Source organism: Grampus griseus (genome assembly GCF_964374135.1).
Source record: "Grampus griseus genome assembly, chromosome: 3".
Lineage (NCBI taxonomy): Eukaryota > Metazoa > Chordata > Mammalia > Artiodactyla > Delphinidae > Grampus > Grampus griseus.
Genome location: NC_139019.1, coordinates 50,969,775 through 50,987,324, shown reverse-complemented (window position 1 = coordinate 50,987,324; position 17,550 = coordinate 50,969,775). Strand labels below are relative to the sequence as shown.

The window sequence follows — 17,550 nt, the reverse complement described above, 5'->3', positions numbered from 1 at the left end:
CTCTCCATTAGAACGCCTACCAAACATATAAGGTTTTTCTTTACCTGCCTGCCTCTCAAACTAAACCATTAGCTCTTCTAGGGCAACAACTAGGTTTTATCCATCCATCTTTATATCCCCAGCACCTGGTGCCTAGTAGGCATTCAATAAAGGATTGTAGAACAAATGGAGAAAGAGCGATCTCCAAATTAAGCAAAAAAAAAAAAAAAAAAAAAAAGTCAATTTATAAAATATACTTTGCTTTTTACCTACGACCCTAGAAAACGCCTGCAGAGTTAGGTTGAAGCCAAGTAGGGCCAGGAGGTTGGTAGATGGAGGAATCTCCACTTGAGGACTTTTTCAATTACGTGCTGAGAAGTGCCAGTATATGGCTTTCGATGCAATCCTGTTCAGAGGCAGGGGTAAGGACAAGACTTCTAATCTCTTCCAACCCTAGGACCCCAGAATTCCTTTAACCAGTGAGATATCGCTTTGGGGAGCCCAGGTACCCTAGATGACGCTCACCTTCCCGTTCGTGGGAGGCTCCTGGATGTAAATGTTGCTCATGCTGGTCAGCGCTCAGGACTCTGCTCCTAAGTGGGGATGAGAGCGAACGGTCGATAACTAAAGCTGTCCACCTATCGGTACACGCTTCCTTAAATCGGGAGGTCGTGGAAAGCTGCAACCTGTCAAAATCCCGCAAGGCAGCGACACCAAACGCTCTCTTTTCCTAAAGCTAGCGCCTCACGGATGCTGCCATGTTGCTCCCGGACCCGAGCACCGCTAATCCTGAGAAGGGGGAATTCCAGTAGCCTCCAGGGAATCGAGAAAAAGATTATTAAGCCCCTATAGATTACTTTAATTTGTATTACAATTTTTAAGACAACAATTCGTAAGTCTTGGTGTTGTTTACTTCACTCCACGCGTGTGCAAATCCATTAAACCCCTGGAAGCTGGCAGTAATGGTTCGGACCGAGTGAGTCTACAATACAATTCCCCCAGAAACTAGAGCAGCAGCTACTTGGTTCCGCTAGCGCCGGAGACTTTTAGGGCCTTCCCAGACTGTCACCTGGGTGCCGCGGCGCCGGTGGGAGGAAGAAGCCGTCCTAGCTGTGTGTAGTCCTCGCGGCCAGCGGGAAGCGAGCGCCCTCTCGAAAGCCCAGGGGTCCCGAGATCCCTCTTACCAGCGCCATGGCAGTTCCAGGTAAAGACCCAGGGTCTGGGCGAGGGAGGGAGCGGGTAGGGTAGGGTGGAGTGCGCTGGGGTAAAGAGTAGAGCTCAAAGGCGAAGGCGTTAAAATTAGCAGGTTCGCTTGGTTTACGGGAAAAAGTTTACAGTCCAAAAATAAACTCTGACGGAAAGAGAGAAGGAAAGAAACTATCGCCCCCACTCCAGTCAATCTCCCAGGGCACCGGATGCACCACAGGGAAAGTATATATAGGGTGGAGGAGGGGGAGGGGTGTTGCAGACAGACTAGTAACTGTAGGCCTAGGAGGAGGTTGGCCGAGGAAAACTGACCTTTAGTATGGCTTGAAAATAAAATTTAGGTGGCAACACCTGCGAACCCAAGTAGCTAGAGGCATTGTTTGTACTGGAAGGGCCGAAATGGGCGTCTGGGGTTCTACTTCTCTCTCTTCCTTGTTGAATGTAGTTCCTGTGTGGCCTTGGACCGGTCGCTTTGCCCTTCTGGGCCTCAGTTTCTGAATCTGCAAAAGAAGGAGATTTTTTGATTTATGCGTGTGGTTCCTTCCAATACTGGTTGCAGGAGATATTTTGAGAAATATACACCACTCCCCCCGGCCCCCCACTCACACAACTTGGAGATTCACAATGCCTATAGTATAAAAAAGATGCTGAGAATTGCTGTGGTTCAGAAGCAACTTTGTTTCCCAGTATTATTTGACCACGTTTGTTCTGTGGCAGCCTTTACTGAACTGTATTTTACAGATAGCTGTTATGGGAAGGTAGTGCTGTTCTACCAACTGCAGTTTTAGGAGGAGCACCGCGGGGGGGTGGTGCGCGGTGGGCATTGTAGGAGAGGAAAGATACACTCATTCATACACATAAGTTTTTATTAAAGGCATACTGCATGCTAGGCTCTGTGCTAGGCACTGGGAATACAGTTGCCTTTCACACGGAACTTACAATTTAGCAGTGAAAAGAAAGTACCAGAAAGTCTGACAAGTGTAAGTCAGGGAAAATACAAACACTTGAGGAGCACATAGTAAGGGCACCTAACAGGAGACTGGAGGGGCCAGAAGGACTTTCCAGAGGATGTGGCATTTAGGATGAGACCTGAAGAATTGTGGGAGGGGGAGTTGTAGCCAGAGGGACTGGATATGTAAAGGAAGAAGAAATGTGTGAGAAGATGAAATGAAAGATGTGCACTATGGATGGAACTAAGAATACAAATGGAAGAGAAGTGAGAAATTAACTAGAGCGATAACAGTAGCTAATATTTACTAAGCATTTACTATGTGTCAGATGTGTCAGACACTGTGTCAAGCATTGTATTTTATCTCATTTAACATTTGCACCCACACTCTGAGGTCAGTGTTACTATTTCCATTCTACAGATGAGGATACTGAGGGACAGAGAAATCAGGTAACTTGACTGAGATAGCTAGGAAGTGACGGGTCACTCTGGCTCCTCTAGACCCCATGTGCTTATCCATTTTGCTGTGTTTTAGTATAACTTACAAGGCAATTTCCAGTTCTTGCAGGATGTTTTAAGCCATGACAAGGAGTTTGGATGTTTTCCTAAGGACCATAGTAAGATATTTAAGGATTTTTAAACATATTCACATTACGGAGAGAGCATTCTGGCTGCCCAGTAGATTGAAGGAGAGGTAGTTTGGAGACAGAGTCGCCAGTTAGGAGTAACTCTGGTAAGCTGTGATGATGCCTCAGGAATGGTCTCATTAGAAAAGGAGAGGAGCAGATAGATTAGAGATATATTTCTGGTGGTAGAATCACTGGGAATCAGCAATATATTCACTGTAGGTGAGTAAGATTGGAAATGAGGTATACCTGGGTTTCACTGTTAGTGGGGCTGGGCGGGGCTATTTACTAATATAGGCAACACCTGAGAAGGAACAGTATTTAGGGGGGATGATGATGACTTCAGTTGGGGCTTGTGTTGAGATGTACTCAAGGAATGGAAATATCTAATAGTAAGAGATAGGAATGGAAATATCTAATAGACACTAAGAGAGAAAATTTGTAGCTTAGGAAGGAAGCCAGAATCAAAGAACAATTTGGTATCATCCACACATGTAATAGGCCATGGGAATGGAAGCCTTTGCTCAGGTGGAGTGCATAGAGTGTGAAGGGAAGGTCTGTGGCTGGAGCCCGGAGAATATCAACATGTAAGAGGCCAGCAGAGGAAGTCCAGTCTGCACAGTAGATTGCCTAGGCATCCTGATAGGCCAAGTCAGCCCTGATGACTTTGGCCACACACAAATGCATCGAGAGCTGACTTGCTGTCACTGTTGGTTTCATTATTTGAGCAAGCATTTTGAGCATCTACAGGGTATAGGTATGTCACAATCTGTGTCCTCATAAAACTTAAGTCTAGTAATGAAAATGTAATGTGCTGCTTAAGAAAGAAGACAAAAGTGATTTTTTTAAGTCCTTATTGAAATTCCCTTAAACTTAGACTAGTGTTATAGATATGTTAACCTTCTTTCAATTCAAAATAATGCTTCAAAGTGTAATAATCTTAAATTGTGCCATTAAGCTAGATGGTAAGACATAGATAAACTATTTAAACCCAGAAAAAATTGAAATAATAGGCATGACGGCACTGTAAAAGTACAATGCAGGTGCCATTAGAAAATACGGAAAATGTTAAGGTAATTTCTTGGATGATTGATCCAGGCAGTGTATTACAGGAAAATAGGGCTCCATCAGAAATCTTTGGAGATAATCATCAAGAAGGAAAAGAATGCTCTTTTATTTTTAGGTATAATGCTCATATGGATCCAGCATGGCATTTTTTTGGTGGCTCTGCTAGTGATTATTACAAGGTATGATTATAAAGTACTGAGGTTGCTTTCCACAAATGATAATCAGCCTCATCTATTTTATGGTCACCTACTTTAGCTGTTTTTCCATAGCAGTGTGTGTAACTATTGTGTAGGTAACACAGTGAAATGTGTACTCTGTTACTTAGAGAAATCATAGGCTTATAGTTGTTATTAAAGAAATGACATTTAAAGACACTGAAACTCAGTGAAGTTTACTTTCTTTTAAAACTGCTTTTACAAAAAAAAAAAAAAACTGCTTTTACCATTCACAGTTGTTGAAATTAGTTCTGACATTCATGTTAATAATTAACCATTCCCAATGAAGAGTTACCTGGCACAAGTGGCAATGTATGTTATTGATGTGGTTGGCAGGAAAACTTTCTCTTTCTCTCTCTCTCTGTCTGTCTCTGTCTGTCTCTCCCTCTCTCTCCCTCTCTCTCCCTCCCTGTCCCTCTCTCTCCCTCCCTCCCTCCCTCTCCCTCTCCCTCTCTCTCTCTCTCCCTCCCTCCTTCAGTGAAATCTATATAGCCAAGATAGTGAATTTCCTGTAGCCAAATTAACATTACATTCGGCTATCAAAGTGTGTCAAATTCTTAACAGGTTACTATCGTGGATTCTAAATTATGCTACATCCAAATTCTTTTCACTCCTAAGTTATACTGTACACAATTTCTTTTTTCTCTAGTCTATGTGGCACGTTTCTCCTGAAATACTTTTCCTAAGTCATGTACTTGATCCTGTCATTCCTGGGAGACAGGAACTTAATTCTTGACCCATATCTGTGAATTTTGTATTTCTTTTCAAGCACCTTAACCTTTCAGAGGCTCAGTTTCCTTGTCTCTATGGTGAAGGAGTTGATGACTAAGCTTTCTTTCGCTTCTAAACTGTTATAATGCCAAAGCTCCCCATCTCTGCAAGAATGAAGTACACACTTCCTAAGCACGGCCGAATCACTCTTGCTGCCCTTTCCTCCCACCACTGCTCTCATGCATTCTGCAGTCTTCTGACCTGGCCAACTATTCTCAGAACCTCTGTGCTTTTCTACCTACACGCTTTTGTTATCACTGTCCCTGCTCTATTGTCCATGTCTACCTGCGGGAAGCTTTCCTGATCTCTCAATGGAAAGTTATGCCAGCCAGTTCTTCCTGCTTACTAATGGAGCTATATGTCTTTAAACTGGCACAGTCTAGCATGCTTTACAGCTGTGGATGCATTAGCCTAGATAACCTAGTATATTGTAAGTTTCCTCTAGTATAGGAACTTTATTCATGTTGACGGTTTCTCTCACATCTATTTCAGAGTTATGCCTGTTATAGGTAAATAATATTTAGAGGGATGATCACTAGAATTGCTGCTGAGCAGAATCTGTTACTAAAGTAAACAGACTAAACTAGACAGCAGTCTTGATTCTGTTTCATTAGACAGTGAATTAAACTTCTCCATGTCTCTTCTTATCTTAAACTGGTAATATCTATAGCCTTTTTCATCACAGGTTATTTGTATTTTGTGAGGCAAGCAAGTGAAAGCATTTAATACATTTACTTAAATGTTAGCTCTTTCATGCCAGTAGTTTAAAATAAGAAATTCTTTGATTTACTTTTATCTCTTCTTTTGAGGGTCAAATGATTATGAAGGCATTTTTAACTGAAGGTGGGGACATCTGCTCTTTTAAAATGTTTACATCAGGGAACTCATTTAACCTATTTTTTTAGTATGCAGAGAGTTTTTTATTTCTGCTGTTCTTTCTGTTTTGCCTTCAGTATAATCTTTGGGGATCCCAAAGAAAGGATTATATCTATAAATTCTTAATATAAAGCAGTGGAAAAGTTTAAATACATGGCATTTTACTCTGCATTCAACTTTAGCAGAGTACATATGCTATATACATATTATATAGCACCTCTATGGTATAAAATCTGGCCATGATTTGAATTTTCAAAGCAGAAGAAATTGAAGTTATCTTTAAGGGTCACCAAATTATAACTAAAATTATTATTAAGTAACCAAATGTAAAGTTTTACAAAACAGAAAAGGAATCTAATTTGAATCTAATCGAGTTAAAAATGAAAAGAATGGACAGAGGTGATTACAATTGCTAATTACTTACTACAAAGAAAACAGTTACTTAAGCTCTTTACTTTTAAATTTAAATGATTACAGAAAATATTTTAATTATAAAGAAAGCTTTTACAGGCTTCCCTAAAATCTAAAATATACAGCATGAGAGAAATATAATATTAAGTTCCAAGCATCACTGTTAAAGTTCCCAGTGACAAAATTGTTGACTTTGGAAACAGGTGATGTGAAATTTCAGGAGAATAAATTGAGGTCAGTATGATAGTTTGCCATACCTTTCGGGGCCAGTGAACAGCCTGAGGCTACTGTCAGGAACACTCCATCCCTTTGTCTCACGTTTTCTCATTCCTTTTATTTTGTCCCTGCTTTTTCATCTTTTTTAACGTTTCTCTTTTCACTTCCTTCTTTGTCCTACTATTACTATTTTTTCATTTTATGCTACCTACTAAAGTATAATTCATATATGTGAAAATAAAATGCACAATCACAAATGTAGAGCTTGAAGAGTCATATATATAATAAAGATTTTGAATATTTCCATCATCCCAGAAAGTTCCCTGTGCTTCCGTCATTTGCCCCTTCCCAGCAGTCATTATTTTCATTTCTTTTGCCCTTTTATTCCTTTTCTTTTAGTGCCTGTCATGCCTCAGGTGGACCAGTGACACTGCGGGCACTAGTTTCATAGCTGGCAATTGGGAGCAATAGAAGTTACTGATTCCCGGCTGTTGAAGTATTTTCTTAAATTTACCAGCTCAAAGCAACAAAGACTTTTTGAGGACCCCCTAGCAACTCTACACCAGGCTAGGCACCAAGCTGTATACAAAATGTAGCATGGTCCCAAATCTAGAGAAACTGACGTTCTCTAGTCCTTTAAGTTACTGGGAGAGGAAGGACCCCTGCCACTCAAGTTCAACAGAATTCTAGATCAGAGTAAGGCTTTGTTAACATATAACAAATACAATAAATAAAGACCTCTATAATTTGTTCCTAAAACAGTTAATAAAATTTTGTTGAAAATCTGCAATGTAGCTTCTCTGAAGAATTTACAAGTGCAATCATTGCCTTTTGTCAAAGAATGCTTGCATGACAACACCTTTTCTTAGTGTTGGGGCTAAGGGAAGTTTCTGGGTTTGGTTTTTGAGAAGGCAATTCATTCACGTTTCACATTTTAGAGATACAGAAGGTCTATAGTGACGTGTCTCTCACCCTTTCTTCAGGTAACCAATGTATATATCCTTGCAGAGATTTTTTTCTTTACATATCTCTATTAATATAATCTATATATAATCTATCGTATATGTAAGTGTGTAGGGATATATATATTATATATATAACCTATATTATATGTAACGTGTAGGGATATATATATATAATTTCCTTTCTTTTATACAAATGGCAACGTTCCGTAAACACTGTTCTACAGTTTGCTTTTTTTCTCTTTATATCTTAGAGATCATTGAATATCATTAAATAAAGAACATCCTTATTCTTCTATACCAAAATTGGAGACTAAATTATTTCTACTTTTTTTTACTGTTACAAACAATGGTGCAGTGAATAACTTTGCACATAAGCCTGTATGCATTGGTGCAAGTAAATTGAGTGGATTAATTCCTGGACGTGGAAGTGCTGTATCAAAGGAATATGTACACTGGTAGTTCTGATAGATTTTGTCAGCTTACTTTCCATGGAGATGGTACTCATTTTTACTCCTACGAGCGATACATGTGCGTATGTCCCCCCACACCCTCTTCAACCTTTTCAATTTTTGCTGTTCTGATAAGTGAAAATGGAATCCCAGTTTAGATTTTAATGTACATTTCATTTATTATGAATAAGGCTGAGCATCTTTCTGTATGTTTCAGAGTTGTTTCTATTTCCTTTTCTGTGAACTTTCTGTTCAGTTCCTTTGCGCATTTTTTTCCTATTGGTCATTGATCGCTTTCTTAATGCTTTGGTGGGTTTTATAGAGTAGGGATAATTGCCCTTTGTTGGTGCTATGAGTTGCAAATGTTTTGTCCCAAGTTTTCATGTGTCTTTTGAGTTTGCTTTTGGTGGTCTTTGCCATTCAGATTTTGTTATGTAGCCAATTTTTTTTTAATGAGTATATGTGTTCTTTATTAGGATTCTCACAAGAATGAGACACATTAACACTGTCCTTCTGATGTGATAGAGAATATGTACATCTGACCCACATCATGGCAGGAAATAGGCAGGGGTAAGGGCTCTCAGAGCGGGTACCAAGTGTCCACTGAAGAAATCTCCTTTCACCAAAGCAAGGATGTTTCCTTGAATTCCATCATCTCTGCTGTAGCTTCCGGTTCTCCATGACTGGCCCAGAATCCTCCATTCCAGAACCTCTTGCCACACCTTCAAGACCTAGGTCACCTGTCCCATGTCTCACTCACCGAGGCGCCTCTGGAATTTTGTAGCATATCTCTTTGGTATGTTGCTGCCCTGCCACCCTCAGAGGCGTAGGTGGGGGTTGGGGGAAATATATTACCGATATGTAGCCAAATTTGTAAGTTTTTATTTGATGGCTTTTGAATTATAGGTCATGATTATTTAATGGCTTTCGGATTGTAGGAACATTTCGAGGGAGGCAGGGTCTATTAGTCTAGCAAACTTTGAAGAGGAGTGAAACAAAGAACAGCACGGGAACCTAAGATGGGGAAATGGATAACTTGTCAGAGTCAGGGCCTCCCTTATAGTCTTGCTATTCAGTTTGACATGGATCTCGAGTACCATTGTTATCAGCAGAGTTCTTGTTCTAGACAACAGAAACTGACTAGTTAACTTAAACAGAAAAGGAAAGATACCAGGAAGCTCACAGACTCTAAGAAAAGGGTGGATAATAGAGGCTCAGAAAATAAACAAGAGCAAGGGAACCCGTAGCCAAGATCCTGCACAGGCCTAGACCTGGTTAGGGCTGCTGCTGCCAGTGGCATTACTACCACTAGAAACTGGATCCTGACAGCAGAATGAACTAACTGTCCCCATTTCATTGTCACTTGTCTCAGATTTACTGTGTCTGTTGCATCGGATTCAAAGTTCCAGGTAGAAGTATTTAGTTGGCCAGACAGTTGTGAAAATGATAGACAAATGAAGCTTGAAATCTTAATTTAGCCAAAGGCTGGTGAGGAAATAGCTGGTATGAAATTATTTAGAGTTCTTGTTATACTTCCCTTTCATGTAAAAAATTACAACCTTATTAAAGAAGATGAACTGCTCTGAAAAAGTTTCATATTTTGTTCATTCTAAAAATAGGAGATACTTGAATGATAAGTTTATCGATGGCTTTAGTCAAAGATGAGTTAATTTCTAATACATGCTGAGATGAGATCATTTCGAATCTGTCCACTGTAACATTTTGAGTTTGTTGTAGGAGAGGTAATGGTGCATTTAGCACAGTTTTGTTCAGTATTATTCAGTGTCTGTGGTTTCTGTGGGAACGGACTTAACATTGACCCGGATTCTCTGAGCATCTTTTTCAACGTGCAGTTATTTCATAATGAAAGAGCCTGATTGTATTATTAATCCAGTTTTATACCACAGTTCTGCTACAGTGCAGCTTATGTGTTTCTACACTCTGCAATAAAACCCACAAGGTTTATGGAAAAAAAAATGAGGTTGGGGCACAATACTTAAAAACTTCATCAGTGATACATAAAAACTCATAGGAACCTATCTGCATATGTTAATTGGTTAAAAGATACATAAATACTGCAATAAACAGGACACTGGACCTTTTAAAAGACCTGAAGTTGGGCTTCCCTGGTGGCGCAGTGGTTGAGAGTCCGCCTGCCGATGCAAGGGACACGGGTTCGTGCCCCGGTCCGGGAAGATCCCACATGCCGCGGAGCGGCTGGGCCCGTGAGCCATGGCCGCTGAGCCTGCGCGTCCGCAATGGGAGAGACGACAGCAGTGAGAGGCCCGCGTACCGCAAAAAAAAAAAAAAAAAAAAAAAAAAGACCTGAAGTTTGCTGTGGAAGAGGAGTTCAGAAGAATTGTAGCTTATGAGTTGTTCTGAAGTAGTGGTAGGAAGGTAATAGTACAAAATCAGATGGGAAGTTATAACACCAGATGTGGGTGGGTGCTGCTCACAGCACACGTGGTGAACTGAAGTTGCTAGAAATGTTTGAGATGTGTCCATGTATGTTTTGAGGCTCAGAGCAACTGGATGCAAGTTTCTGTATTCACCTAGTGTATTTCATGGACACTTTGCCCTCAAATTGTTCCCTCTTATATCAGATGCATTGGAACAAATTTATGTTTTTTTAAAACGCATCGTAGCAGAACGGACTGTGTTTTTACTAGAACAACTCAACAATGTATATTTTAGGAGGAAATGACTAATATTTGACTTTATACCATTAAAGAAATGGTTTGAAAATGATCTTTCTTTTAAAATTAAATGTATTACATTTGCACTATATGTACTTTATTATTAAGCTGAGATATCTCCATTTGAAGGACTTAGGAGTTAGATGCCCTTAACTAAGAAATAGAGTAGTACTGTACTGGCCCTCTATTTGGTTAATGGAAGCCCTTATTGGAGGTTAAATTTGGTTTCAACTACATATACGTACAATGGAATATTATTCTGTCATAAAAAGGAATGCCATTCTGGTGTGTGCTACAGTATGGATGAACCTTGAAAACTTTATGCTAGGTAAAATAAGCCAGGCACAAAAGGATAAATATTGTATGGTTCCACTTATATGAGATACCTAGAACAGGCAAATGCATAGACACAGAAAACATAATAGAGATTACCAGGAGCTAGAGGGAAAGGGGAATGGACAGTTATTGTTTAATGAGCACAGTGACTGTTTGGGATGATAGTGATAAAGTTTTGGAAATAATAGATAGTGGTGATGGTTGTATAACATTGTGAATGTACTTAATAGCATTGAATTGTGCACTTTGAAATGGTTAAGATGGTAAATTTTTATGTTATATGTATGTTATCACAATAAAAAATCAGTTTCATTTCCTCTGTTATTTGTATCTTCAATGTTACCTGTATGTACCACTATTTATACAGAGATACTGTAAATACTTCTAAACATTGATCACACTGAATATGTGACTAGTTTTTTTCTCTTGTCAAAATTTGAGTACTGAATTGAGATGTTTCTTACAATACCTAGCAATTAAAGTATGTTTCTGGAATTTCACCAATTCCTTTAAGAAAGTTAGAATTTTTTTTCTTCTAAGAGTAAGCAGAAAAATATTTGTTAACCTGCACGTTTACGTATATATCTAGTCAGTTAATTATTTTACATTTGAGAGAGAGGCCAGAGTACCCCAGAATTTCTTCTGCAGTGTTATAGAATTCCTGGAATGTTGAAGCTCTTGACTATAGTACAGCATTTCTGTTGAATTAGAGAAAAATATCTTCTTTAAGTATTTGTCATGGAAATAATTTGAGTAAATTAGCTTTTCCACTGATTTCTAATAGTTATAATAATTGAGTAGTATTCTAAGCTAGGTCAGAGATGATTTTTTTTTAAGAAATAAATTCTCTAACAAGTGGTTTTCTCAGCTTTTCCATGTGATGAAATGTTTGTTCTTATTACTTATCTATATGTCTCCTAAAATGTTATCCAACTGTATTTCAGGTTGCAACAAGGACAGTGTCCGAGCAGGCTGTAAAAAATGTGGCTATCGTAAGTACATTAAAAAATTGCATTTTGTGCAGTGAATCATTGCCTCTTTGGGCAATATGATTTAGCATCCTGATTTCAGGGCCCTGAGCATTGTCCTTTAGCCCTGTTATTTAGCTCAGGTTTGCAGATAATTCAGAAATTCCTCTGTCAGCACCGAATACTCACTTTTCTTCCCTGCTCTGGACCCACTGACAGGTGGCTATATATCTGGTGACTAGCAAAAATGTCGTGAAGTACAAGTGGAGTAGTAGATTTAGGAGTCTGGCGAAAGTATATTCCCCAAAAAAGTACATAGATACTTATTCTTTTATTCCTTATCCTTGTAGATACTAGGCAAAGAGGTGAAAGCAATGAAAACTATTTATGAAAGGTTTTCCTGTTTATTGAATTAACTCTTTATAAGGGTGAAATTGGTCCCAGAATTTCTGCTCACTGGTGAAACCTTGATTTAAACAATCAACCTCCATTACGATTAGTGAAATGGAGTGGAAAAGTAAACTTCGGCATGAGCAATTATGTAGTCTAAATTTGAACTTATGTAGTATAAACAAGTATCATTTCCCTAGGTAAATGTAAAAATTCCTAAAGACTTAATAACAGCTCTAACAGTAGCATTACACTGTTTTCTAAGTTGTTTGGAGAGCATGCAAATGAGCCTGGATTGTTGTTCATACTCCCATTCATAGCAGAGTTATTTTGTAACGAAATAAAGATGCTCTTGTATGGAAAAACAAATTTATTTTTTCAAATCATGTAATAAGAGAGCACTTGGGGCATGAATCTCTATTAGAAGGGCTAAGAATAAAAGCATGCTAGGAGAACCAAGTCACATGCCTTCAAGCAAAGGCTGAAACCTGGCTCAGTTGAAGCATGCTCAACTAGCAAAAGTGGACGTATAAGTCTACATACCCTTCATATAAATAAAAACTCCTGAAGAATGTGCTTGCATGCAAGAAATGAGTGCAATGATGTCTTTTCTGTTTTTTTAAATTTGCTTATATTTATTTATGCTTTGTTTATGTTCTTTCAATCCTTGCTAACTTCATTTCTTTATTCAAGACTTAAGATTAGGAGTACATACGTAAGGAGTAAAACCACAAAGAAAAGCAAAGAAGACATACATAAGTGAGGCTAGTGGTTATCTGGGGGAAGTGGGGGACAGCAAGTGGTTTGTGGGGGGAGGGCACACAGAAGATTAATTAGGGTTCTGGTAACAATCTGTTACCTAACCTGAGAGATGGGTATGCAGCTATTTACTTTATTAATTCTCTTTCAACTGTAAATATTCATTGTATATACGCTTCTCTATGTATGATGCACTTAATAATAAAGATTGTTTGAATTTTTACATTAAAAAAAGACTTAAGAAAGTACTATATATATCGATGCTGTATTCACTTCACAATCTAGAATGGATTTCCCAGTCTGTCTACTAATATCAGTTCATCTACTTGGACTCCTTTTAACTTAAGACTTGTAGGAAAGCAATTAAAATCATTTTTTTGGAAATAGAATTCTTGTTGATCTAGTTTCCTCATTGCTACTTTATATTAGACAATAATGGAAGCATCTGTAGTAATTATAATTTATTTAGAGAAGCCAAGTAAGCAAATAGTTTTGACTGTCTGTCCAAGTTTAGTGCCTTCTGCTATATTATTCAAATCTTTCTTTTGATTTTGATGATTAAATTATAAACAATTTCTAATTTGTCTCCTGTGGAGAAATTTAGTAATGTTTCCCTTCTGGGTTAAATTTACGTCTTACAGCTGCTAGAGATGAAAGTCTTCTCAGTGTACACCTCTTTCTAATAGAAACTACATTTTAAAAATTATCTGTTATTTGGAGGCCAGAATCTTTGTGTTGCTTGTAGAGGTAAGTCAAAGGTCAACAAAACCCTTCAAAATGTTTTTAATGCCTAAGAATTTGAATATTTGTCAGTGAGGTACGAAAGAGTATTTTCTCTCTATTATTGTGAAAAGAGTGGTTTAGCTTGTACACTTTTTAAAACTTTAATACTTGATTGAAAAATATTGTCAGTATGTTTCAATAATGTTTATATTGTTTTTTAAAAGTTTCAAATTAAACATGAATGTGTTGCTAGGTTAACATGGATCTCACTTTTTCATGGCAGAATTTCCTCAGCAAAGTTAGAAGAATGGTCATTTCTGTAATGAGTTTTTATTTGAATTTTTTTGAAGTTGGCAACTTCTGAATATTTAAAAGCTACAAGGACGCTAAGCCTTTGTCCATGCAATAAATGTCTCAGATAATTATGACAGTTCTCAGAAAATATGCTAAAATGAGTTTCAATACAGTAGACTCAGTAGTTGAGCATTTGATTACAGCAATAGGAAATAAAAACATTTTATTTAACTTAAAAATGCTAATCAATTGATATAATATACAGTCATGACCTTTTCTTTGCCATGGATCTGCTAATTGGTGTTACACACAATCTTTTGAGTGGAAATCATATTTGAAATGTATTTTCTACTTTTTGTAGTTTGTTTCTTCAAAGATGAGCAAGCAGTTAAGATACTTGTAAAGAAATCTGAGTGCAGAATCCTTCTATCATTAGTTCTCAACTAGAGGTGATACAGGTTCCCTGGAAATCTGTGAAGGTTTTTTTGTTTAGTTGCCCATAACAACTGTCATACCGGAGAAGAGCAGTATGACATTTAGTATGTAGGGTCCAGGAACTATAAATATCCTGCAGTGTCTTGGACAATGAAGAATTGTCTGGCCCAAAATGCCAATGACACCCCCTTTGAGAAAAAAAGATACCTTTTCTCACTGTTTTAGGGTTTTTTCTCCTATCTTTACAGTCTTCTTACCAAGACCTAATTTGAAAACTGCTTTTTTAAAGCAGTTCGTCTAAATCAAGCCTTTCCAGAAGTACTGCTTTGTTTCATGGAAACAACTACTCTTTTTTTTTTTCCACATTCATTTTTTTTTACTTACATGATATTATATAAACAAACTTTGGAACAATGAATAACAGACTCTTGGTGGAGTAAAATATCAACAGATGAAGTAAAATAGATAGGCATGAGCTGAGGAAAAAATGATCAAGAAGGTACAATGCCAGGAGAAGCAGGACTGGGCAGCATCATATAAGCCAAAGGAGTAAGGGTTTTCAAGGTTGAGGAGAAATGTCAGGTGTAACAGATAAGATCTGTGAGAAATAGATTGAAAAATGTTCACTGGATTTGCCAGGTAGAATGCTTTGCTGACCTTAGCAAGATCAGTTTAAGTAGAGTTGTAGGTCATGAAACAAACTTTGTAGATTCAGGCCTGAATAGTGAGGGATAGGGCCTATGTTATTTCCATTTTTCAAGAAATTTACATGAGGAAAGTAGGGTACTGTCTTAAGGTCCATATGGGGTGCTATAACAAAATAACACAGGTTGGGTAGCTTATAAACAACAGAAATGTATTGCTCACAGTTCTAGAAGCTGGAAGCCCAAGTTCTGGATACCAGCATGGTCGGGTGAAAGCCCTTTTCCAAGTCACAGATTTTTGTTGTATCCTCAGTTGGCGGAAGGGGCTAGGGATCTCTCTGGAGTCTCTTTTAGAAGGCACTAATCCCATTCATGAGGGTACCACCCTCAGAGCCTAATCACCTTCCAAAGGCCCCACCTACTAATACCATCACCTATGGGGGTTAGAATTTCAACATATGAATTTTGGGGGACACAAACATTCATACCATATTGAATAATTCCTAGAAGGGAATATGGGATAAATGGAGGGTTTTATATTTGAAGTATAAAATGTATATATAGACCAAGGGGATATTAGAAGAGATCTTGTAGATATTGGAGACAAGAGAAGATTATGGAAGTTTCTCTTAAGAGGTATGACAAGGATACCTCTTAAGTCTGGAGGAAACTAGGTGAGAAAAATATGGTTGTTTTCAGGTGCAGAGACAAAGTAGAAGGAGATGCTGCCTGTTAATCTTAATTTTCTTTGTAAATTAGGAGGCAGGATCATCCGTTTTGGGAGGAGGCACTGAGTGGGCCAGGGAATGGTCGAAGAATGATTTAAGTCAGGCATTAGTTTGGAAAAGTCATTAAGGGAAATAGGGAAGGAAGTTGACCAAAGACAAATAAAAAATTAAAAAGTTTGTGTTTGTGCTCATGTCCATGAATATGTGATTGTGTTCATGCATTGTTTGGCTGCTCAGGGGTAGGCACGACTCAAAGAAAGGATAGCTTTGACCCAGATTAGTTGTTTTACAGTGAGGTACAGTAGAACAGGAATATGAAAGAGTCAGATGAGGCTTATAAAAGAGTGTTCAGATGGTCAGGAATGATAGACTAAGAGAAAAATGAAGGGATTAAGTGACTGAAGTTTTTAACGAGATTCAGAAACAGATCTGTGCATGGGTGTAAGGGAATAAGGAAGCTAGAAGGATAAAAGGTTATAGTCAAAGTACTATAATATTGGAGTTTAAAATTTCAGACATGAAACAGTTCCAGGTGATGACAAGGAGCCTTGTGTGGCCATGGCATCTAGAATGTCAAGGAGCTGAGAAAAGCCATCCAAAGCCATAGGCTGTCCGTCTAGGCTATGGAAGGTCTTAAGGTAAAGAGCTAGAGTGTGAGTCAGGCTCCAACAATTTTGGTGGATGGGGCTGTTACACAGCAGCAGAGGGCTAGCTGCAGGGGAGCGTAGGGGACTGCTATGTGGAAGCAGTGTTGAGGAGCCTGGAGGATGCTAATAATACAGAGGTAAGCTGTAAGCTGTCTGCAGGAAAGAGCCAAGTATCCCTTAAAAAAAGCAGTAGAGGGGGCATTCTGTGAACAGGTAGCACAGTTTGTTCACCAGGGATTGCAGGTTTCAGAAGCTGTCATAAAAAGATGGGGAGAGAAGGGGGTGATGATTAGTTAAGTCAGAGGAATAGAAAGAGCAATGTGTGGATAAGACTTCAGGGAAGTGATATGAATACAGAGGCCTGCACTTTTGGGTGGGAACCAAAATGATAGGGATGTGAAGTTTCGGGAATTAACTAAGTTTAAGAATTCAGAAGTTTATAATGTAGCTTTCATCATCTCAAAACTCAGGACCTTAGGTAGAGACAAAGCCTGGTAAAAATTAATACTTGTTAGCCTAGTCTGTACACTCTGTAGGCCAAGGAAGAAGTGCATGGGCACCCTAATTATAAAACAAGAGTTTTTTTTAATGCGTCGACACATTTTTATCTGCACAGTCTAAATGAAACTGTAGGTTTTATTGTTACTGGACACTTAGAGTTGCCCACATAGCCACTCCTTGAGTGAGAACAAGAGAGAATATGCCTTTGCTTTTATTGGTACAACAACTGGTAAGAACCTGGTACTGTGTATTGAATATCTGCTTGGTGCTAGGGTCTGTACTAAGCAGTTTAAAGATATGATTCATTGCATTTCATTCCTAAAACAACCCTGTGAAGTAGGTTTCATAGTCTCCATTTTTATGAACATTCAAAACCATTGGTCTGGCATGTAGGTACAAACCTTAGCTGGGAATTACTAGCTGTGTGACTTTAGGCAGGTTACTTAACCACTCTGTGCTTCAGTTTTGTGTCGGTAAAATGAGATAATTATAGTACCTAGTTCCATAGACTTGTTGTAAAGATTAAATTAGTTAATTCAAGTTTTACATCAATACTTTGCCAAAAATCATTATTATTGATTATTATTGTTACAAATAATTACTGTGACAAATCAGAAAACAGGCTCAAGAGGATTACTCTGTTATTAAATAGGAAAACTGAAAATTGAAATCTGGTTATTAGTAAGACTTCATACTGT

The 17,550-nt window shown here is 38.3% G+C and overlaps 2 protein-coding genes across 4 annotated transcripts in view; one reads left to right on the top strand and one right to left on the bottom strand.

Moving 5' to 3' along the window:
* The window catches only part of CWC27 (CWC27 spliceosome associated cyclophilin), a 233,780-nt gene extending 233,046 nt beyond the window's left edge, over positions 1 to 734 (bottom strand). The window contains exon 1 of the mRNA XM_082651635.1: positions 505 to 734. Coding sequence (XP_082507761.1) covers positions 505 to 546 — 42 coding nt within the window. The 5' untranslated portion in view covers positions 547 to 734. The remainder of the gene's footprint in view (positions 1 to 504) is intronic.
* A 280-nt stretch (positions 735 to 1,014) lies between these two features.
* Positions 1,015 to 17,550, top strand: part of SREK1IP1 (SREK1 interacting protein 1) — a 58,069-nt gene continuing 41,533 nt past the window's right edge. For all 3 annotated transcript variants that reach the window (XM_082651560.1, XM_082651559.1, XM_082651558.1), the window contains exons 1-2: positions 1,015 to 1,183; positions 11,708 to 11,755. In XM_082651560.1, the coding sequence (XP_082507686.1) occupies positions 1,171 to 1,183; positions 11,708 to 11,755 (61 nt within the window). In that variant the 5' untranslated portion in view covers positions 1,015 to 1,170. The remainder of the gene's footprint in view (positions 1,184 to 11,707; positions 11,756 to 17,550) is intronic.